This window comes from Solanum lycopersicum, chromosome 12, assembly GCF_036512215.1.
Source record: "Solanum lycopersicum chromosome 12, SLM_r2.1".
In the NCBI taxonomy this organism is placed as follows: Eukaryota; Viridiplantae; Streptophyta; class Magnoliopsida; order Solanales; family Solanaceae; genus Solanum; species Solanum lycopersicum.
In genome coordinates, this window is record NC_090811.1 from 63,107,538 (window position 1) to 63,128,966 (window position 21,429).

The 21,429-nt window shown below is 32.8% G+C and overlaps 1 protein-coding gene across 1 annotated transcript in view; it reads left to right on the forward strand.

The window, feature by feature from the left end:
- Window positions 1-12,382, forward strand: part of LOC101266703 (actin-related protein 8-like) — a 63,012-nt gene extending 50,630 nt beyond the window's left edge. Inside the window, exons 13-18 of the mRNA XM_069292309.1 lie at window positions 5,484-5,615; window positions 8,819-8,937; window positions 9,066-9,218; window positions 11,292-11,413; window positions 11,560-11,883; window positions 11,984-12,382. Of these exons, the coding sequence (XP_069148410.1) occupies window positions 5,484-5,553 (70 nt within the window). The 3' untranslated portion in view covers window positions 5,554-5,615; window positions 8,819-8,937; window positions 9,066-9,218; ... (1 more) ...; window positions 11,560-11,883; window positions 11,984-12,382. The remainder of the gene's footprint in view (window positions 1-5,483; window positions 5,616-8,818; window positions 8,938-9,065; window positions 9,219-11,291; window positions 11,414-11,559; window positions 11,884-11,983) is intronic.
- The last annotated feature ends 9,047 nt before the right edge of the window (window positions 12,383-21,429 follow it).

Genomic DNA, 21,429 nt, shown 5'->3' on the forward strand with positions numbered 1-21,429 from the left:
ATCTTATCCTAAGTTTCGGCTGTATGGTAATCTTTTACTCGAGCATGGAGTTCGTCTTAAATATCAATAGATAACAGTTCTAACAAGGGTTTCAGGCTGCCCCTTTCTTCATCTTAACGGGGACTTACAAACCACATGCTCGCTATCATTGATATTCAAAACTTGCCACCACCTCAAAACCAAGTCAAAACTTGTGATAAGAGATTTAAAAACTATAATAAGAGTTCATTATAACTTAGTTAGATCTAGATATTAAATAAGAACATCATGCAGAAGTTATGAAGCTAGCATAGATATGAAAGTATCTTAGCCGGCCATATAGGCGGCAATCACAAAGGATAATAATATAAATAAGAAAGAAATAATTTAATACCTTGAAGAATTTCTTCAAACCACAGTTTTTATTTCTTCAAACTAGAAAGTTTTTACAATAGAGAGAGAAGAGAGACGAAAACTTAAAACTAAACTTCAGAAGACTTACTTCTCAAATGAGAATGAGTCTTCCTTTATAGACAAAGAAAAGTAAAATGGACCCCAAAAGTGGGTCCTACAATAATGGACCAAAAGTGGGTCCTAATAATAATGCTTTAAACAGTAAAATGGACCCCAAAAGTGGGTCCTACAATAATTGACCAAAAGTGGGTCCTAATAATAATGCTTTAAACTATTTTTGATAAGAATGAATCAGATTTTAAATCTTATCATATCTTATCTTTTCCCTTTATCTTTTTAATTATCGTGCTTTCCTGATCTTTAATTGAGGCTAGGAAATCTTCCACTTTGTTTAATTGACGTTCAGTCAAATCAGCATCTTGATTCATTGATTGTGCATCAGTGGCATTACCACTACGTCCACTCTTCATTGATGTGTCTGATTTATCAAAGTCTGAAATACTTTCCATTAAGTTCTTCTTGACTTCTTCTAGGTAGTCATTAATCATTTCTTGTTTATCTCCATCTTGAATGGAAATCCTTCTTGCAATATGTTTAATGGAGCTTCCAGCAGTTAACCCCTTTTTTGGGGAGTCTTGATATGCCTGGATAGTCTTAGTGATTTGATCAATAAGTTCTTGGCCATATATCTGACCAGTTGTAGGATCATCTCTATTCAGTTTTTCCCAGAAATTATGGAAATATTTACGATATAAACAAGGAATATTCTCATTCGGGGTATAACCTAATTCTGGAACCCATTTATGGATCCAAGGTATAGAAAATTCAATAAAGAAGTACATCTGATCAATTTGTTCTATGTTTGGAACATGATCTTGTACAAACAAATTCATCAAGAAGGGGGAAATCTTCACCCATTGTTTATATAATGTTAAGAAATTATAAGGTAAAATCTTCTTTGTTGGCCCATGAAGAGCCCACCAGTTTATAAACCAATTAGGCAAGTTCTGAGTGAAAACCCTTGCACAAATTTTTAAAAACCAAGTGTGCTTGAGTTTTTCATTATTATAATAAATTTTTTTATGGAAAGCTTGGATATAATCCCAATAAGTAAAATTCATATTTACTTTATTAACGGAAACAATTTTTTCCTGCATTGTGGATATTCCCCATTCTTCCATAGATATGATCTGTTTAATAGTGATCTTTGAGAAGTTATAAACATTCTCATTATATTCTGAGGTAAAGTGCTGAAATTCCGCACTTCCTGTATGACTTAGAATAGACTCATAGTATGACCGACTCTTATATGATTCTCCAGGGAAATATAATCCCTTTGTTAAGTATTTCTGGAGTATCTTCCAAGGTTCATTACTCCTTTGGATGTCAGAGTTTTCCAAAAGAAATATAATTTCTTTTTTGGGTCATTCTTCTGAAACTCTGGCTATATCAGCTTCTCTGGCTAAAGAGGCATAGGTATTACCATGTTTATTATCAAATGGACTTATAAAACCCTCTAAATCTCCATGGTCTTGTACTGCATTTTATGTTAATAAAGCTGCAGAACAAGAAAGAGGTGTTCCCAGGTTGGTAATAAATTACAAACCTTTTAAACAAAGTGACCATGGCGGAGGCTCATCACCGCCTGCCATACTGCAAAGATATAACAATTAGATTAGTAATTGTCGAAATATCCTTCACTATCATATTCCCAATTATCATCATTTAGGGAAAGGTCAGACCATTGTGACCCTTGTAAAAATAAATCCATAAGAAGATCATCAATGATTTTATCTAAGATTTCTTTTTTTTTTAAAATTGTTATTAAAAGGTAAAACTTTTAAAATTGTAACAAGAGTTTTATCACCAAGAAGATATTGATATGTAGACATATTAAGTATTCAAAAATTCTCTAGATAAGAAATCAGGGAGAGAGTTATCAGTTCCCTTTTTATAATGAATTTCGAAATCAAAAGGAGCTAGTTGTGCTTGCCACCTGGCAAACATTAATTTCGAAATATCATGTTTAAAATCTTTATCAAACATATATTTGACTGATTGAGCATCAGTCCTAATAATAAATTTTTGATTATATAAATCATCCTGGAATTTTAAAACACATTTAACAATGCAAAGCATTTCATGCGCTACAGTCGCATATTTACGCTGAGATTCAGACCATTTGCCTGAATGAAATCGAACAAGATATTCAATCTTATCATGGGGATTTACTTGTTTTAGTATTCCTCCATAACCTATATTTGAAGCATCAGTTTCAATAATTTTAATCCAATTTGGATTAGCAAGAGAAAGACAAGGTAAATATTGAACTCTTTTCTTAATAGATTTAACTAAATTAGTAAGATCATTATTCCAAGGTAACATTTTACCTTTCTTTAACCTGTCAGTTAAAGGAGCAAGATCTTTAGAAAGATTTTTATAAAAAGAAGAAATATAATTTAGACTGCCCAAAAATCTTTGAAGCATTGTTTTATCAGTAATTTCATCAGGAAATTTTGATGCAAAATCTACAGATCTTTGAATTGGAGTAATTCTCCCTTGACAAATCTGATGACCCAAAAACCTTACATCTGTTTGGAAAAGACTCATTTTGGTTTTAGATATAACCAAACCATTTTGAATAACAATATTCTTGAAAATATCAAGATGCTTTATATGAGATTCTAATGTTTTAGAATAAACAAGAATATCATCGATATAAACAATAATAAAGTCCATATAGGGATTAAAAATATCATTCATAATTTTTTGAAATTCAGATGGTACGTTTTTTAATCCAAAAGGCATAACATTCCATTTGTATTGTCCGAAAGGAACATTAAACGCAGTTTTATAAGTATGTTCTTTAAAAATTTGAATCTGCCAATAACATGACCTAAAAAAGAAATTATATTTCTTTTGGGAAACTCTGACATCCAAAGGAGTAATGAACCTTGGAAGATACTCCAGAGATACATAACAAAGGGATTATATTTCCCTGGAGAATCATATAAGAGTCGGTCGTACTATGAGTCTATTCTAAGTCATACAGGAAGTGCGGAATTTCAGCACTTTACCTCAGAATATAACGAGAATGTTTATAACTTCTCAAAGATCACTATTAAACAGATCATATCTATGGAAGAATGGGGAATATCCACAATGCAGGAAAAAATTGTTTCCGTTAATAAAGTAAATATGAATTTTACTTATTGGGATTATATCCAAGCTTTCCATAAATTTTTTTATTATAATAATGAAAAACTCAAGCACACTTGGTTTTTAAAAATCTATGCAAGGGTTTTCACTCAGAACTTGCCTAATTGGTTTATAAACTGGTGGGCTCTTCATGGGCCAACAAAGAAGATTTTACCTTATAATTTCTTAACATTATATAAACAATGGGTGAAGATTTCCCCCTTCTTGATGAATTTGTTTGTACAAGATCATGTTCCAAACATAGAACAAATTGATCAGATGTACTTCTTTATTGAATTTTCTATACCTTGGATCCATAAATGGGTTCCAGAATTAGGTTATACCCCGAATGAGAATATTCCTTGTTTATATCGTAAATCACTAAGACTATCCAGGCATATCAAGACTCCCCAAAAAAGGGGTTAACTGCTGGAAGCTCCATTAAACATATTGCAAGAAGGATTTCCATTCAAGATGGAGATAAACAAGAAATGATTAATGACTACCTAGAAGAAGTCAAGAAGAACTTAATGGAAAGTATTTCAGACTTTGATAAATCAGACGCATCAATGAAGAGTGGACATAGTGGTAATACCACTGATGCACAATCAATGAATCAAGATGCTGATTTGACTGAAAGTCAATTAAACAAAGTGGAAGATTTCCTAGCCTCAATTAAAGATCAGGAAAGCACGATAATTAAAAAGATAAAGGGAAAAGATAAGATATGATAAGATTTAAAATCTGATTCATTCTTATCAAAAATAGTTTAAAGCATTATTATTAGGACCCACTTTTGGTCCATTATTGTAGGACCCACTTTTGGGGTCCATTTTACCGTTTAAAGCATTATTATTAGGACCCACTTTTGGTCCATTATTGTAGGACCCACTTTTGGGGTCCATTTTACTTTTCTTTGTCTATAAAAGAAGACTCATTCTCATTTGAGAAGTAAGTCTTCTGAAGTTTAGTTTTAAGTTTTCGTCTCTCTTCTCTCTCTATTGTAAAAACTTTCTAGTTTGAAGAAATAAAAACTGTGGTTTGAAGAAATTCTTCAAGGTATTAAATTATTTCTTTCTTATTTATATTATTATCCTTTGTGATTGCCGCCTATATGGCCGGCTAAGATACTTTCATATCTATGCTAGCTTCATAACTTCTGCATGATGTTCTTATTTAATATCTAGATCTAACTAAGTTATAATGAACTCTTATTATAGTTCTTAAATCTCTTATCACAAGTTTTGACTTGGTTTTGAGGTGGTGGCAAGTTTTGAATATCAATGATAGCAAGCATGTGGTATTGTAAGTCCCCGTTAAGATGAAGAAAGGGGCAGCCTGAAACCCTTGTTAGAAATGCTATCTATTGATATTTAAGACGAACTCCATGCTCGAGTAAAAGATTACCATACAGCCGAAACTTAGGATAAGATTTTTAACATAACTATAATACGTTTCAAAGTATAACTTGGTCATGTGCTAAAGCTAGATCTGGATGGTCGCGCGGACTACCGCCAGCCCCTAGATCCTGTTATTTGAGAAAAGGGAGAGTAATATGCAGGAAGTAAAATTGAATTGTAATCTAACTTTGTGTTTTTGGTATAATCTGTTCTACTCTAATGACACTGTCTCTATCATTGATGTTTTAGACTCATTATAAGGATAGGACAGTGCCTTTAGAGGTTATTATGTAAATATGGTTTTTAGTACAACCCATGTACTGATTTAAAGAACCAGAAACAGTTATACCAAGTCTTTTGCTTGAGAATAGGAAAACAATAAACTGAAACCAAGTAAAAAAGTAGTAAAAACAGAATGATAGAACTAAAATGCCAGTTGTGTAAATCGATTTGTGGTTTGAAAAATTAATAGATCGTTTTTTCTTGTTTTAGGAATGCTATGAGTTTGCAGGATGTTGTAACATCCTGCATAAAGAATTGTCATGAAGCTAGTGGCGGATGATGACAATTGGTATAAGACAATTGTTTTGGCTGGGGTGTGTGCTTGTATGCCCGGATTAGCAGGTAACTGTAATCACATTGTATTTATTATTATTAGTTATTTATTACTTTTATGAAAGTTAGACATAACCAATTTAGCCCCAGATCAAGAAAGTTTAGATTTTGTTTCTAAATAGGAAGTTCTAAACTCATGGATACTACTCTTTTTCTTGTTATGAGATTTCAAGTGGATAAATAAGATTTTGTATCCAAAAATGTTTTGCTAATATTCTTGCTTTCTTCAAACAATATAAAATAGCAGTAGTTGTTCCATTTTCATGGGGATGATCCTTTAAAGACTCAAATAGCTCTACCATTCTCTCTACGGTAACTGGCTCTGAGGTTGTGCTGCCCTGTTGCTGCTGCTTCAGGGTGTCATCCACCTCTGTTCTATCCAGAGTACCTGCAGGAGTGATATAGTGTATTGTCGTACAAATATTATGGCATATTTAAGATTACAAGTGTCATGTCTTGAGTCTACACCCTAGACGTAACTGGCATTGAGAACCACTATTGGGCCTGGCATACTAGGAAAAAACTAAAAACTAATAGATGCGGAAGTTGCTGTGAGATGATAAACATTGGCTAAACTTTGAAAATAAAATAAGTTGAACCTTTATACCTAAGAACTGAAAAGTCAACTGAAACATTGTCATCAATTGAACAACTAATGTCTAAAGAAGCCTCTATAAAACTGAACTGAGTGAGTCACTGGGACAAGGCCCCAGGCTACCTTTATTTGAACTAGAACTGAACTAATTAACTATGAGCTGAGAAAAGCATAACCAAGTCATCTGGATGCAAGGAGGACTCACCACAAACTGAAGAGGTGAAGCCTACTGAAGAGTCCGATCACACACCTGTATATCTGAAGCTACATCATGAAACGATGTAGCACCAAAGAGCGTCTATACATTGAATGTATTGGTAAGACGTAAAGCTGAATTGAAACAATGAAGTATATACTAACTGGGGAACTGAACCTGAATATGATCTTTAACCCAATTATGATAAGCAGCTGACTACTGAGATATGAGGTAAGATTTTTTCTAATTTGTAATAAAACCAAAGAAACTAAGGCAATGAAATAAATTGAATAGTTGAATAATTTAAAATAGGTAAAAACAGTAAACAACTGACTTTCTGAAACATGAACTGAAGTTGAATAACTAAAGTACTCTCTTAAGTAGAATTTTATGCAAACATCATAAATAATGGGTAAATAACGGAAAATATTGTATTCTTCTGATTTTGGGGGAGTTTCTCATTACCGACCTGCACCATCTGTGCTCATGGGGTTAAGTTGTGGTAGTAATCTGTATTCGAATGATAGAAGTAAATAGGATTATGGGAAAATCATGAGAGAAACTTACCTTAGTGTAGGAGGATGAGGAGAAGAGAGAAAACAAGTCCAAAGCTTGAAAGAATAGGAAAATACTGATACATTTCATAATAGACAGTCTTAAAATACTCCCCGTCGGTCGTTGTACAGATCCTTGTGCGGACCACACACCCTGATGAGCGGCCGCACTAGGGTATACACACGTTTCTAGAAGCTCGGCCAAAACTGACTTTCCTGTCTGTTTTGACTATCCTTCAGTAAAACACACTTAACTTTTACTCTGAACTCGGATTGACGAGCGGTCCATGGCATTGGAAAGAAGACTCAAAAATAATTTGGTAGGTAATGGGCCACATAAGTCTTCATATTCTTAGGAGGAATGCTCGTTTGAAGTGGGACCTACTAAAAACTTACACGGAAACTCAATTAGTAAAGAAGTTTTCAATTCAACTTTGTGCTAGAGGTTCCCTATGACCTTAATTCACATATGTGGCACTTCCCACTATTTAGACTTAGTCTTTACACCTAGGCAAGGTAAAAATTTCACCGAGTTCGTGTCTAGCTACACACGTAGAATGGTTCAGATCTTAGCTAAGAATTTGCGGGGTGTTAGCTCTACATGCAAGGAATAGGGAGTATGACTTTAGTCAAGAACTTTCTTATGGTTCATAGGTACTACACTAACATGAGGGGCTCCTTGACAACCCTCAAAGGAAACATATAAGCATGAATCATAATATACAAGGAACTTGACATAGATACGATCTAAGACATGAGTTCTATGGCAACACAAAAGATGAATTTATGGACATCTTTAGTATAGACTTGGATCACTGTGTGAAGTTATTGGTTCTATTCAAGGGACAATACATGGACATGAGTTTGCATAGAGAATTTGGACCTTAGACATAGGCAAGACATGAATGCATAAGACATGGGTAGAGTGTCATCTTGGCTTTAGTACAAGGAATTTGATACAATCACTTTTACTATGCACGGTCAAGGTATCACTATACACTTGAACTCTAAGCTCTCCCCGGTAAACTATATTTGTAGATACGAACCCCTTGCTAGGACATCCGTCAAAGATACTTCTCTTAACTTTCTCTATCCTCTATAGTCATCATTTTATAACTTATACACTTATTGGTGTACATAACCACTTCTTGTGACACTTAATGAGTTGACCTTCTCTTCTTATTCTACTAACATAACACCTCTAAATTCACATTCACCCAATTCCTATGGGAATTAAAACTACACTAAGAGTCTCAACATCAACTATCTATAATTCCCTTAATACCAGCTTCAAAGAACGCCATATAATACATACTTAACCTTCTCTCGGCTTAGCAGCTTAAGGGTACTAACTAGGCATGCAGAGCACTCATAAACTCAGAGTCTCATGTAACAACATACTACCTTGGGTCCTCCTTTTTCTTTATGAAACTTAAGGCTCTCCTGGGAGGAATGCTCGTTTGAAGTTGACCCTAGTAAAAACTTTTACATAAAGTCAATTGGTAGAGAAGCTTTCAACTCAACATTGTGCTGGAGGTTCCCTATGACCTTAATTCACATCCTTGGCAGTTCCCACAATTAAGCCTTAGTCTTTACACCTAGGCAAGGTAAAAGTTTCACTGAGTTTGGGTCTAGCTGCATACGTAGAAAGGTTCAAATCTTAGCTAAGAATTTGCGGGGTGTTACAACAAGTGTCAACAATTTCATGTCAGACCAATGTTATACTAGTGTATTTATAACCATAAGTTTCAAAAGTCCGTATTTTGTTAGGATTAAGACTTGCCACGCCTTGGCTCTAGTATTACTTATTGGTATCAAGCTCCATTCTTCAATGAAACAATTGTTTTTGCTTTAAAATTTGTTGCAGGGAGATTAGAGAAGGAAGTCCTTGGACTTCTTCCCCCATCCATGACCAGTGGCATCAGAGTTCTTCCGCCCCCGTATGGCACCGATTCTGCATGGTTTGGGGCTCTATCGATTGGCAATGTAAGTTTCCATAACATCTTCGAATAATTTGACACTATAGTTTCACTCATGCTTAATCACAAATTTGCCTTTGACATTGTATTGAATTGAGAAATCAGTCAACTTTAATTGTTTGTTGTTTACTGCAGTTGAGCACCTTCCCCACTTCCTGATGTCGGCAGAGGTCATGATGCAAACAGCACACTGGTTTTATTGCCTCTTCTATATTGATATTTTAATTTTAGCTTTACTGCATGGGCAATTATGGAAGCTGCAGTCATTAATCATCCATGACTGGACAGGTTTTGTAGCTGCTTACAATGTTCTACTTAGGATTAGTTTTTTACTTCCAGAGGTAATACTTGGTCGATGAAAGGGATTTTGTCTGTGATGCTCCTAGGATTGGCTTACACGTTCCATCTTGTATCCTCAGCCATATATACTGTTAGGGGGTCAACTATAATCGATCTAACCCACTAAGACAGTCTAAAGACTTAGACTCAAGAGACCTTTTTACTTTTTCTTTCACGTTTTAGATTAACTTTAGACAAGCATACGAACGTAGAACAGACAATCACTTTACAGGAACAAGCCCCATCTTTGTATCAAACTCGCGCCACAAAGAAGCACACAAGTAGTTTAGCCTACAAAATTCGACCAAAGATCTTGTGCCCAAGAATGGTCTTCCTGTGCCTTTAAATAGGCTACGATGCCTAGTCACATGCCCATGAATTCAGTTGATAAGCTAAATTCAAACTACAAGCCTTATCTAAAATGCGGACAAAGCTCCAACGGCTAGAAACTGCCCACGCATGTGCGAGGCACATGCGAGCAGCCTTCAACATTGACGTCAAAATCACTCTTCAGTCGCCCAATCTCACGCCTGCTCACGTACTAGTCATGTGCGCTAGTCCTGCCTCGCCTGGCTTGCCATTGGGGTGCAATCTCCTTAGCCACTGCCCTTGTCCAGCACATAGCCTTCAACTTGTTTAGCCACGACTTTGTCACGGTCACATCCTCGGCTTGCCTTGCCTTAGCCTGCCCAGCTCTTGTCATGTCTTAACCACATCTTGCCTCACATACCTTCTTTTTTCCAGCACTTGTCACGTCTTAGCCACGCCTTGCCTTGCATGCCTTAACCACGCCACTGCCAAGGTCTTCTTTTAATTAAACTTAACGTTGACTGAAGTCATTGGGCGTTGACTAGGTTCATCATGTAAATTCCTAGCCAAGCCCGAACTGCTCAAACCATCAAGTTGAGGGTCTAATAGATACCTTATACCCAAAAAACAATAATGATAGCACATGTGATGAATACATATCAACCATGTTTTGTGCACAAGTACTAATAAAATTAGTCATTCCCAAAGTCACGGAGGAGAAATACTATGGTGCCAAAAGGAAGTCCAGTAGTTAAAGAGGCCACAATTGTCCATTTAGACCTTCTTTACTCACTGTGAACTATTATATTCATGGGAAAAATAAATTGTTGTACTGTTTGAGTTTCTATGCTGCAATAGTGTAAACCTCAAAGTCATCCTTTTTATAGGAGAACTAAGTATAACTTTCAACTCTCAGTTTATTGGAGAGCTTCATAATTCTTTTTCCATTAACTAGGAAGTTACATCTTGCTCCATTCATGACCCATTAAAGGTGTAGCATTAGTTCTTACAAGCACCAACTCCTATATCCATAATCTTAATCTAGAATGTTTCTTCTTTGCATACTACCTTGGGCCACTTCAAAGCTACAAGAACACATCTTCACAAGGGAAAAAGTTGCAACGATATAGTATTCCAGTTGATAATGTTAATTTGTTAATATGACAGTTGCGTCCAAGTAGTATTCTAGCGGGGAAAACGGGGATCCAGTTCATTACAATTTGTTTTTAGTTTTATGACCATTTTATAAGAGACCACCCATATAATTTTTAAACTTAAGATAGCCATCGTAACCCATTATAACCAACTTCTACATGTTATTTATTTTTATTTTGATTTTATCCACAGATTTGTAGGAATAAGGATAGGTATAAATCTTAGCTATATATATATTCCTTTAAACGAGCTAAATTAAATAGTTTTTATTTATTAAATAGATATAGGAATATATTTAGTGTGTATGTTACTTGTAAACATTATACATAGATGAATAATTATTACATAATCTATATATAATTTTTATGTATGTCTTGTACATTAATTGTACACTTCTTATACATTAAATATAGACCTATAACCATTTAATGATGCACAGAATATAATAGGAAGGTTATAAGTTAGAAAAAAGGCATTTCTCCTGCACTCTTCAATGCTTTCTCAATATTCTACAACTAAAAGAATCACCATGCTATCCATTCTTTTTGGATACAACAGTGAAATCCGAGAAGTGGGTTTGGGAGAGTAGAATGTACGAGACTTTATCCCTCCGCGTGGAGGTAAGGAGGATGTTTTGGGAAGACTCTTGGCTCGAGTACAACAAATCAATCCACTCTATGGTATACATTTCACATTTTTTATGAAGTCACTATCTCAACTTTTGGACCATTTTCTATTTAATACAGCAAAAAGGATCAACACTTACCTTAATATTCATGTAAAACAAAGTAGCTCATCTTGAGAAACTCTTCTGAACCCTTAACAGGTTGTTTGTTAGTTGAACAAAACTCTTGGTGATACTCTTACTAGTTACTTTTGCAAGCTCTTGAAGCGTTGGCGACCTGTAATACATGAATCAAAGTACAAAATTTTGACAATGGCCACAATAAGCTGAACCAATGGAAAATTCAATGCATTGTTTCTCAATACATATTTGTAAAGTAGTTCAGGACAATTTACTTTACCAATCTCAGACAGGAAGAAAAACGATTAGAACAAATATGGTGTATGCAACATGAACCTATCTCATAAGCATGAGTGCATGAAAAGCTAAAGGCTAATTCGATATCGCTTTATGCATACATATGAGGTACTGTAGTGTATAATATATAGGTGATGAGCATCACTAGAATCTTGTTGTGGGTGAATAATGATACTTACTGATATTATTTACTGCATTTTTTGTGCAGATCACACGTTCATTGTGATCCATGACTTGTTAGGAATCTGAGGAGGATGTAGTTATGTCTCCTTTTCTGGTGATCCCTGCATCCATATAATAATTGTTAGTCTTGGAGAGTTCTGTCGCCTTGCTCTTTTCAATTGTCTTGGCTCCTCCTTGTTGACTTAGGAATGGGGTTTTCGGTTCCATTTTGTACATAATTAGTTCTTCATGTATCTGAGATGCATGCCTGAAATATGCATGTATCTGAATCATGAAAAGTGGTAAAATGTGTAATTAGGTAAACTAGTGTTTTAAAGGGTAATTGGGTTCTAAAGATGTGAGTTACCCATATTTTTAGGCATGTTATTGCTAAATATGTTTGGATCGAAAAAATACCAATACACGAACTTCAGTCCCTCAAAAATTTTACTGTTACGCCCCAATTATGTAGTAAGAAGCTTGAGGCCCAATCCATCCAATAATAGCAATGAAACGACCAATGGAATATTTTGTCAAAGTGGCTAAAGATGAGCCTTTATTTTGTCTAATAACCAAAAAAAAAAAATACGCAATTTCAACTATGCTCGAGTTCACAGTTAAAAGCTGGTCAGAAGTACTAGTGAGATTTTGGAACTTAATAAGGTGTGTGTTGGTTTATTCCTATTTTCTTGATTAGAAACTTTGAAAAATAATTTTTTTTATGACAACAAGTTCCTTGAATATAAGGAAAATGAATACGTTTACTTGTCCTTGTAGGATGTTCGCATCCAAGAAGATGTCTTTTGATCTATGTAATGTACCTGTCACTGTTTAGAGGTTTGTCCTTGTAGTATGTTCGCATTCAAAGAAGATGTCTTTTGATCTATGTAATGTACCTGTCACTATTTAGTATTTAGAAGTGCATATGTTAGAAATTTTTATGAATAATTTTTCAGTTGTTGACGACTCTTTTAAAGCTTTATCTGATCATCTGTCGTAAAGTGTTTAGAAACGGTCTGAGGAAACTAACCTTGTGCGAGAAGTGTCATTTCATCCTAAAGGGAAAGGGGGTGGGGTGGGGGAGGGGGGTGACAAGTGGCAATGTCTCATTTTTCTATTATAATCACCAGGTAACGCCCACCCCTTTACCCCACCTAACCCACTCTCCCACTACACCCCTTACCCCCTACTCCTTTCCCACCATAATATGTCACTCTATTCCTACCTATTCTTATTGTTTCTAGCCACATCCATTTTTGATTCATGATATACTCAATTACAATTTGAATAGTGTTTGAGCTGGTAGGTTTTTCAAAAAATAAAAATAAATATTCCTGGAACTTTACCTGCTCTCGTAGTAACGAGAAACCTAGTTATTAAGGTAACTTCGTAAGAGTTCGGAGTCTAAAGGGCAAAAAAAGTTGATAAAAATTTTAAAATGGTATATCAAAAAAACTTCTAATCAAATTGGTGAATTCGCTACTGACATAGTGATTTACTTTAATGCCGTTAATTAAAATCGCTGTTGATTTTAATTAAAGTAAATCACTATGTCAGTAGCGAATTCACCAATTTGATTAGAAGTTTTTTTGATATACCATTTTAAAATTTTTATCAACTTTTTTTGCCCTTTAGACTCCGAACTCTTACGAAGTTACCTCTATTATTGATTATAAATATCCTTTTTCTCTAACAAAAAGTAAATTTTAAACTTTTTAATATCTTTTTTTTAAAAAAAAAAATACAATTTCATAGGTGTATATTTAATCCTCCTTATACATAAATTTTTTTATACCAATGATTTAAAATTATTATTTCGATGCTCAAATTTATTTATGTTTCACTAATTTTCATAAAATTTATCATAGATAACCCATTTTTTTTTCAAATACAAAAAATTAAATAACAATAGTAAAAAAAAATAGTTTTAAATTATAATATAGTCACAAAAAATTAGTTTTAAAATTCTCTTTTCACTAATTAAGGAACGAAAGAAAATAATAAAATAAGAATATGAAACTCAAATAATGATATTCAAAGACGTCAAAAATTAATTTATGTATAAAAAAATTAAAACATCCTTGAACCTTGCTAGAAGTTCATATAAATAAAAGTCAAAATATAAATTGAAAACTATTTTTTTTCCCTTCCATTAAATTAAGGATATGTGCGAGCTCATTTTGTAACGATAGAGATATATGTGAGCCGTTTGTATAACGGTAAGGATATAGATGAGCCACTTTCATAACGAGATGCATATCAGATCCTTTTTCCGAAAATTTATTAGGTGAAAGGGAAAATCATAGTCCTAAAATAATTTCGATTGAAAAATAAGTGCGCGCTGAAAAAGTACTACTCTCCATTGATCAATATTCTTTTTACATTAAAAAAATCATGATCATTTTATTAGTTTACCTTTTAATAATATACTCTACTGTTATATAATCAAGCTCATGGCAATACAAATATAAAGAGAAGAAGACAAGACATAGGGATGAAGAAGAGAACTTCTCTTCTATTCAAGTGTATGTATCAAATGGTGAGTGATAACTCTATTTATAGTGTCGAGATATCACTCCCAAAGGTCACATAGATACATAGTTATCTCTTAAGGTTCTTATCACCTTGGAAGTCTATCACCTTGGAAACAATTATACATGAATCAAATTAATTGTTTGATAACTCTAATGGATCATCCACATAAAACAATGAATTTATAATACTCCCCCTTGGATGTCCATAAATAATGTGCCTCGTTAAAATCTTACTAGGAAAAATCCCGTGAAAATTTTTTTTAGTGAAGGAAAAAGAGTACACATATCTTTTGATACACACTATTTGTTGCCTCATTAAAAACCTTACCAAGAAAACCAGTAGGACAAAACATTGGTCAAGGGAAAAGAGTGCAACGCGTATTATACTCACCCTAATTAAAACATCACTTAATTTCTTGCAATGTTGTCTCTAATCTTGTATTCCAGCTTCTCAAATATTGATATTGATAGTGTCTTTGTGATCAAATCACATTTTCGAAGATGTTGCATCGTTGAACTCATCCTGATAAATAATTTTCTGATTTGATGAATATAACGAGGCTTTGAGATTTGACGAATATATTATTGAATATCATTCTACTCTTCACGACCTCGTTGTTGCAAGTAAATTGCATATTAACTTGTTCACATCAATAATCATCTTGTGGACACTTTCATTTACAGTTGATTATCTTCGCACATTGTGGTTGATAAATTCTTTTTCAAAGAAAAATCACATACATTTTCTTCATTGATAGCGAAGATATTATTGTGCCTCCACATTCAAACAAATAGTGTGCTTGAGATCAAGATTTATGCGAATCAGATAAATATTCTGCATCAGCGTGACCAATCAATTATTCCTTGAATTCCTCAGAATAGAATAAACTCATAACTATGGTCATTCGAGAATATTCAAGTATGTGCTCAACACCATTTCAATGTCCTTTTGTTGGGAGAAATTGTATCTTGCCAGCAAAATTTACTTTTCATACAAATTCAAGGACAATTAGGGTCATTCCTTTTGTACCCCTTTCTTCCTTGATTATTTCAAGCCATATAAGAATTCTTGAAGCTTTATTGAAAGTTTCCTTCAAACTTTTATATGTTTCAGACACCTCGATTGTTTCAAGGATTTTTATACAACCTTTATTGTCTAGCTAGACATGATTCACTATATGCATTCAAGTTTTTCATATGTTGCCAGATCAAAACAAACCTCATTGCATTCACCATAGGAGAAAACAATAAACTCATAACTATGGTCATTCGAGAATATTCAAGTATGTGCTCAACACCATTTCAATGTCCTTTTGTTGGGAGAAATTGTATCTTGCCAGCAAAATTTACTTTTCATACAAATTCAAGGACAATTAGGGTCATTCCTTTTGTACCCCTTTCTTCCTTGATTATTTCAATCCATATAAGGATTCTTGAAGCTTTATTGAAAAGTTTCCTTCAAACTTTTATATGTTTCAGACACCTCGATTGTTTCAAGGATTTTTATACAACCTTTATTGTCTAGCTAGACATGATTCACTATATGCATTCAAGTTTTTCATATGTTGTCAGATCAAAACAAACCTCATTGCATTCATCATAGGAGAAAACATCTTCAATAATGTCAGGATTTTTACATTTATGCTTCAAGGCACAAGTCATACTTAATATCTTACGGTTGTACTATCGCATAATAATTTATTTGTACCCTACTGACATTATACCTTGATTTATGGACCATCAGTCCAAAACATCACTTTTTAAAGTGAAACAAACTATACTTGAATTCTGCATTTTACTTGGTCAACCATTTATCTGTCCACACTATATGACAGATTTAAATTCAAGATCCTCTCCATAATCATCATTGAGTGCTACCTCATATTAAAGATACCATCGATGGTAATTTGATATCGATACCAATATGACATAACTTATTGAAATCTCTTCATTTTTCATTATTTTCAGGTACTTGAACCTTTTCCGATGTTTTATGAAGTGTTATGTCAATGTGCACTTTTATAGCATTTGTCTCATTGTCATGACTATATTGATTATTTGCTCCTTCCTTCTTTAAGGAATTTTATATTTGGAATTGCTTAGTCTATTACGCTTCTGACGTATCATAGACTCTGTCCTTCAAATACTTCACATTGGAGCATTTGCAGCAAAATTATATTATAGGGTCAGTACATTCATCTGGCAATTGATTTGCAACATTATGCAAATGAATTATCCCTTAAACTTTAGGTTCACATATTTATTTAACAAAGATCCAGATAATTCATAATTAACCTCACACATAATTTTCAGCTGTCAAAATCATCTCTCCTCCTAATGTTAGAAAATCAACATTCGTCCCAACCTTATTTGGGAATTCATCTTTATGCGTGGTGGAGAAATTAAATTCATAACTGCACATTCAATATTTTAGATGAAAATTATTTTGTTCCTGACCCTGAACAAATTTTAATGGAGAAACCTTGTTGTATTGATGCATACATGTTTGCTACATGTTAAATAAAATTATCTCATATCAAATCTTATTTTGTTCTCATAATCATGATTTAGCTATAATTAGAGGCATACAATTTCTGCTAAATCTACCAGCATTATCAATATAATTTTATAATTTCAAACTATGCTGTTAATTTAACAATTCGAGCAAACAACCTTACAAACACCAATTTGTAAGTTGACACCAAAGCACATGTAATCATCATCACATAGATGCATCTATCATATAGTTGCAAATAATCCACATGGCATGTGAATGGATCCATATTCACCTTTTTATATGTTTCAAAAACTTCAGGGATTACAATCCCAACATTAGCTGGTACAATGATTATCTTATGAAGAGAACAAGTAATATAAGAGAATTCTTGAAGAATCTTTTATTTCTTCATCATATAAGCCACCTGAATTCTCAATTACATTTGTATCACAATTAAATCAGAATGGTCAACCTATCATGCCAACTAATCTTTATTTTAGTACACTTATAGTTTATTTTTGCAAGTGATTCCATCAGCATGCCCGTGTTTGTGTGCAACAAATAAGAGGAAAAAATGAGTAATATTTATAACCCGATTCGATTGTACTAATTTAAAGATATTAAATCTTTTCATAATTTATAGTCTCAATATTTCTTTTCAATTCATTCGAAACTTAAAAAGTTTCTTTTGAGACTTACTACAACCTCAATATTATTTCTCTGATAATCACACAACTCATTAGAGCTTGCAATTAATTTTGTGTACTATCACATATTCCATGACACCGTCCATATGGTGAACATCTCCTCAAGGAGAAATTATATCATTATTGTGATGGTTAAAATTATTACGAGCAAGACATGTTTCTTGCTTTACTTTTGTTGTACCATAGGTACACAACAAATGACAAATTTGTATTACCATACAATAATATTATTTTTGTCATGGCATAACCTTTATAGGCAAGAGTTTTTATTTCTTTTCCTTTTTGGTAATTCACAAATAAACATACCATAATATTTATGGCGTATAAACGTACACGATCATTGACCATTTCTGCCAAATAAAAATTTATTTATTCCTCTCAAATCTCTCGTAGAGATGAGTTGTGACATATACCATTTTTTTTCAAACCTCACATAGATCTAAGTTGTGGCATATAACCAACCCATAATGATTTTATCACATCTTGACCCACCGAGCATTCACGATACTCATCACAGGTCACATTTTCTTCAAAGAATGGACTAATCATTTATATGTACTTCATAATTTGCATTATAAGCACATTGTCATGGCTTTAAAATTCATCATATTTCCATGACACACCTCAACATTACTTTGAAAGATCAAGTGTACCATCACTTTATCTTCTTGTCTTTTGATGGAGGATTTATAAACTTGTCAAATAATTGGATTGACAACATTCACAAGTCCAATGACCTTTCATGCCATGCATTTTGATGATAAAATTATTTTTCATAAATTGAAGAACTATTTGAAGAACTCATATTATTCTTCCCTTTTAATAATCACACAATAGTTACTATTATAATTATGTACCTCCACGCCCTTATTCATACATTCAATCATTTGTTATCTTTCAGACTTATTATTTATTGCTACCACATTCTTATTATAGAATGGAGCGATTGGGCGGATTTCAAACTTATCATATACTGCTATCGCATTCGCTTTACAATGGAGCAAATTCAATGAGACGCATTTCCAAGACTTTACATTAAAAATATATTATTTATGCCTTAGTCATCATTTTTTCATCATTGTGGTGCATTGACTCAAACTCAATGTCTTATCCACATAAGGGTTGTTACGCCATAATTCTATGAGACTTGAACCTAATTATGGTGTATCAAAACTCAAATTAATGTCATACCCTCTTGGTGTGATAGAACATGAATCTACCGTCTAACCCTCAAACATTTTTTTTATTTGGTGCGATAGAACATGAATTTATATAAACCATCCGTTGTTGGTTCTCCCTTTTGCACAATGGAATCACAACCATCGCAATAATTAATTTTGCACAACTTCAAAAACTCTTGCACGTCATCATAATCGAGGAATCGAATGACAACAAATTTTTTGACAAGCAGGAACAGAAGACGGAGGTTGAAGGCGTATTTTGGGATTTGGGAGGAGGGTTTCGTGAGTCAGTGGAAGGGCTATTTTGATTTTTAATGTATTTATAAAAAAGTGTTTTATATATGCTTTTATTATTGTATAAATTGATTACATATATCCTATTTCTCTAACGGAAGGGAAAAAATTAAGTTTTAATTTTATTTTTTAATATGTTTTTTCGTTAAAAAATAATCTCATATGCGTATATTTAATCCTCCTCACACATAATTTTTCTTGACTTTTTTATACGACTGATTCAAAATTATTATTGCGATGGTCAAATTTATTTATGTTTCACGAATTTTCATAAAATTTATCACAAATAACCCATTTTTTTCAAACACAAAAATTAAATAACAATATAGTCGAAAAATAGTTTTTAATTATAATATAATCACAAAAAATTTAGTTTTAAAATTTCCTCTTTACACTAATTAAGGAACGAAGGAAAATAATAAAATAAGAATATAAAACTCAAATAATTATATTCAAAGACGTCAAAAATTAATTTATGTATAAAAAAATTAAAACATATCTTGAACCTTGCTAGAAGTTCATATATACACATACATAATTTTTTTAAAAAAATTAAAAGTCAAAAATATAAATTGAAAACTATTTTTTTTCACTTCCATTAAATGAAGGATATATGTGAGCTCATTTTGTAACGGTAGAGATATATGTCAGCTGTTTGTATAACGGTAAGGATATAGACGAGCCACTTTCATAAGGAGACACATATCAGCTTCAAATAATAAAGTTGTGGAATATATCAGACCCTTTTTTCCCAAAAAATATATTAGGTGAAAGGGAAAATCATAGTCCTAATATAATTTGGATTGAAAAATAATTGCGCGCTGGAAAAGCCCTACTTTCCGTTGATAAATATTCTTTTTACATTTAAAAAGGGGCAACTTTCATAGATAGCAAACATAAAATTATATTTGTATGTTATAGCAAAGATAATTATGCTCCATAGCAAACTTATATATGTATAATTCGTTATACATATACAATTGAAGCGAATTGTATAAAACGTGAAAGAGAGAAATTATATACAATTTGAATTGTATAAAACGAGAAAGCGAGAAAGGCATAATTGAATTGTATAAAATGAGAAAGAGAGAAATTATATACAATTTGAATTTGTATAAACGAGAAAGAGAGAAAGGTAAAAAGAGACTTGTCCAGGGAATATACAATTGAATCGAATTATATAAACGAGAAATAGAGAAATCATGTACAATTTGAATTTGTTGAAAGTGAGAAAGGCAAAAGAGACTTGGGCAGAAAAGTATTTATATTGTATAATTATAAGTGTATAGGACGAAGATAGATGTATTTGCATGCATTTATACAATTTTCTCTTGCTCTATACAATTAGAAATACAATTTATACAATTCTATTGTATAAAGCGAGAGAGGCGATCAACTGGAAGCGAGCGAGAGAGGAAGAGTGGCGAGCGAGAATATGAGGGAGAGAGGGACTGACAAACAGTTTGCTATTGGAACACAAATAAATCAAAAGGTAACTACTATATTTATTTTATATTATTAGTTTGTCATTCTATACAATTATCCCTTAAAAAATTATGATAATTTTATTACTTTACCTCTAAATAATATACTTTACAACTTTATAAATAAGCGTGAACATTTTTTTAAAAAAATTAAAGAAAAATTATGTGAAAAAACAAATATATAATAGTTAATTTGCTAATATAACTACAGTTTAAATTAAATTATGGCTCGCAACTTAATATTCTTTTATTTACGTCACTTGTCTTCTTTTATACATACATATATAATACAAATTATAATATATATATATATATATATTTAAAAAAATGGAGATTTTTTTTTTTACTGTTGTAGCTTTATGACGTGGCAAAAAATTACTCCCTCACGCGCCTAATAGAGTGTGATTTCAATTTCTACGCCAGGTGGACATAAAAGGTGTCCCACTTATATTAATATATATAGGTTTTATCGTATTACAAGAGATGAAATCAAATTTCACCTAGAATTGGAACCAAAAATGTTATCTTGTAGGCCCAACACGTGTTGACATTTTTTTTAAGATAGTGCCACGTAGGCCTAAAAAGGGATGGAATATTATTTATAAAATAAGTTCAGAAGGGTAATAGGACCTTAGGCTATACTAAGGTCCTATTACCCCCCTGAACTTATTTTGTAAGTAATTTTCTACCCCTTTTCGGCCTATGTGACACTATCTTGAAAAAAAAAGTCAACCAGAGTTGGACCGACAAGATAGTGCCACGTAAGCCGAAAAGGAGTAGAAAATTATTAATAAA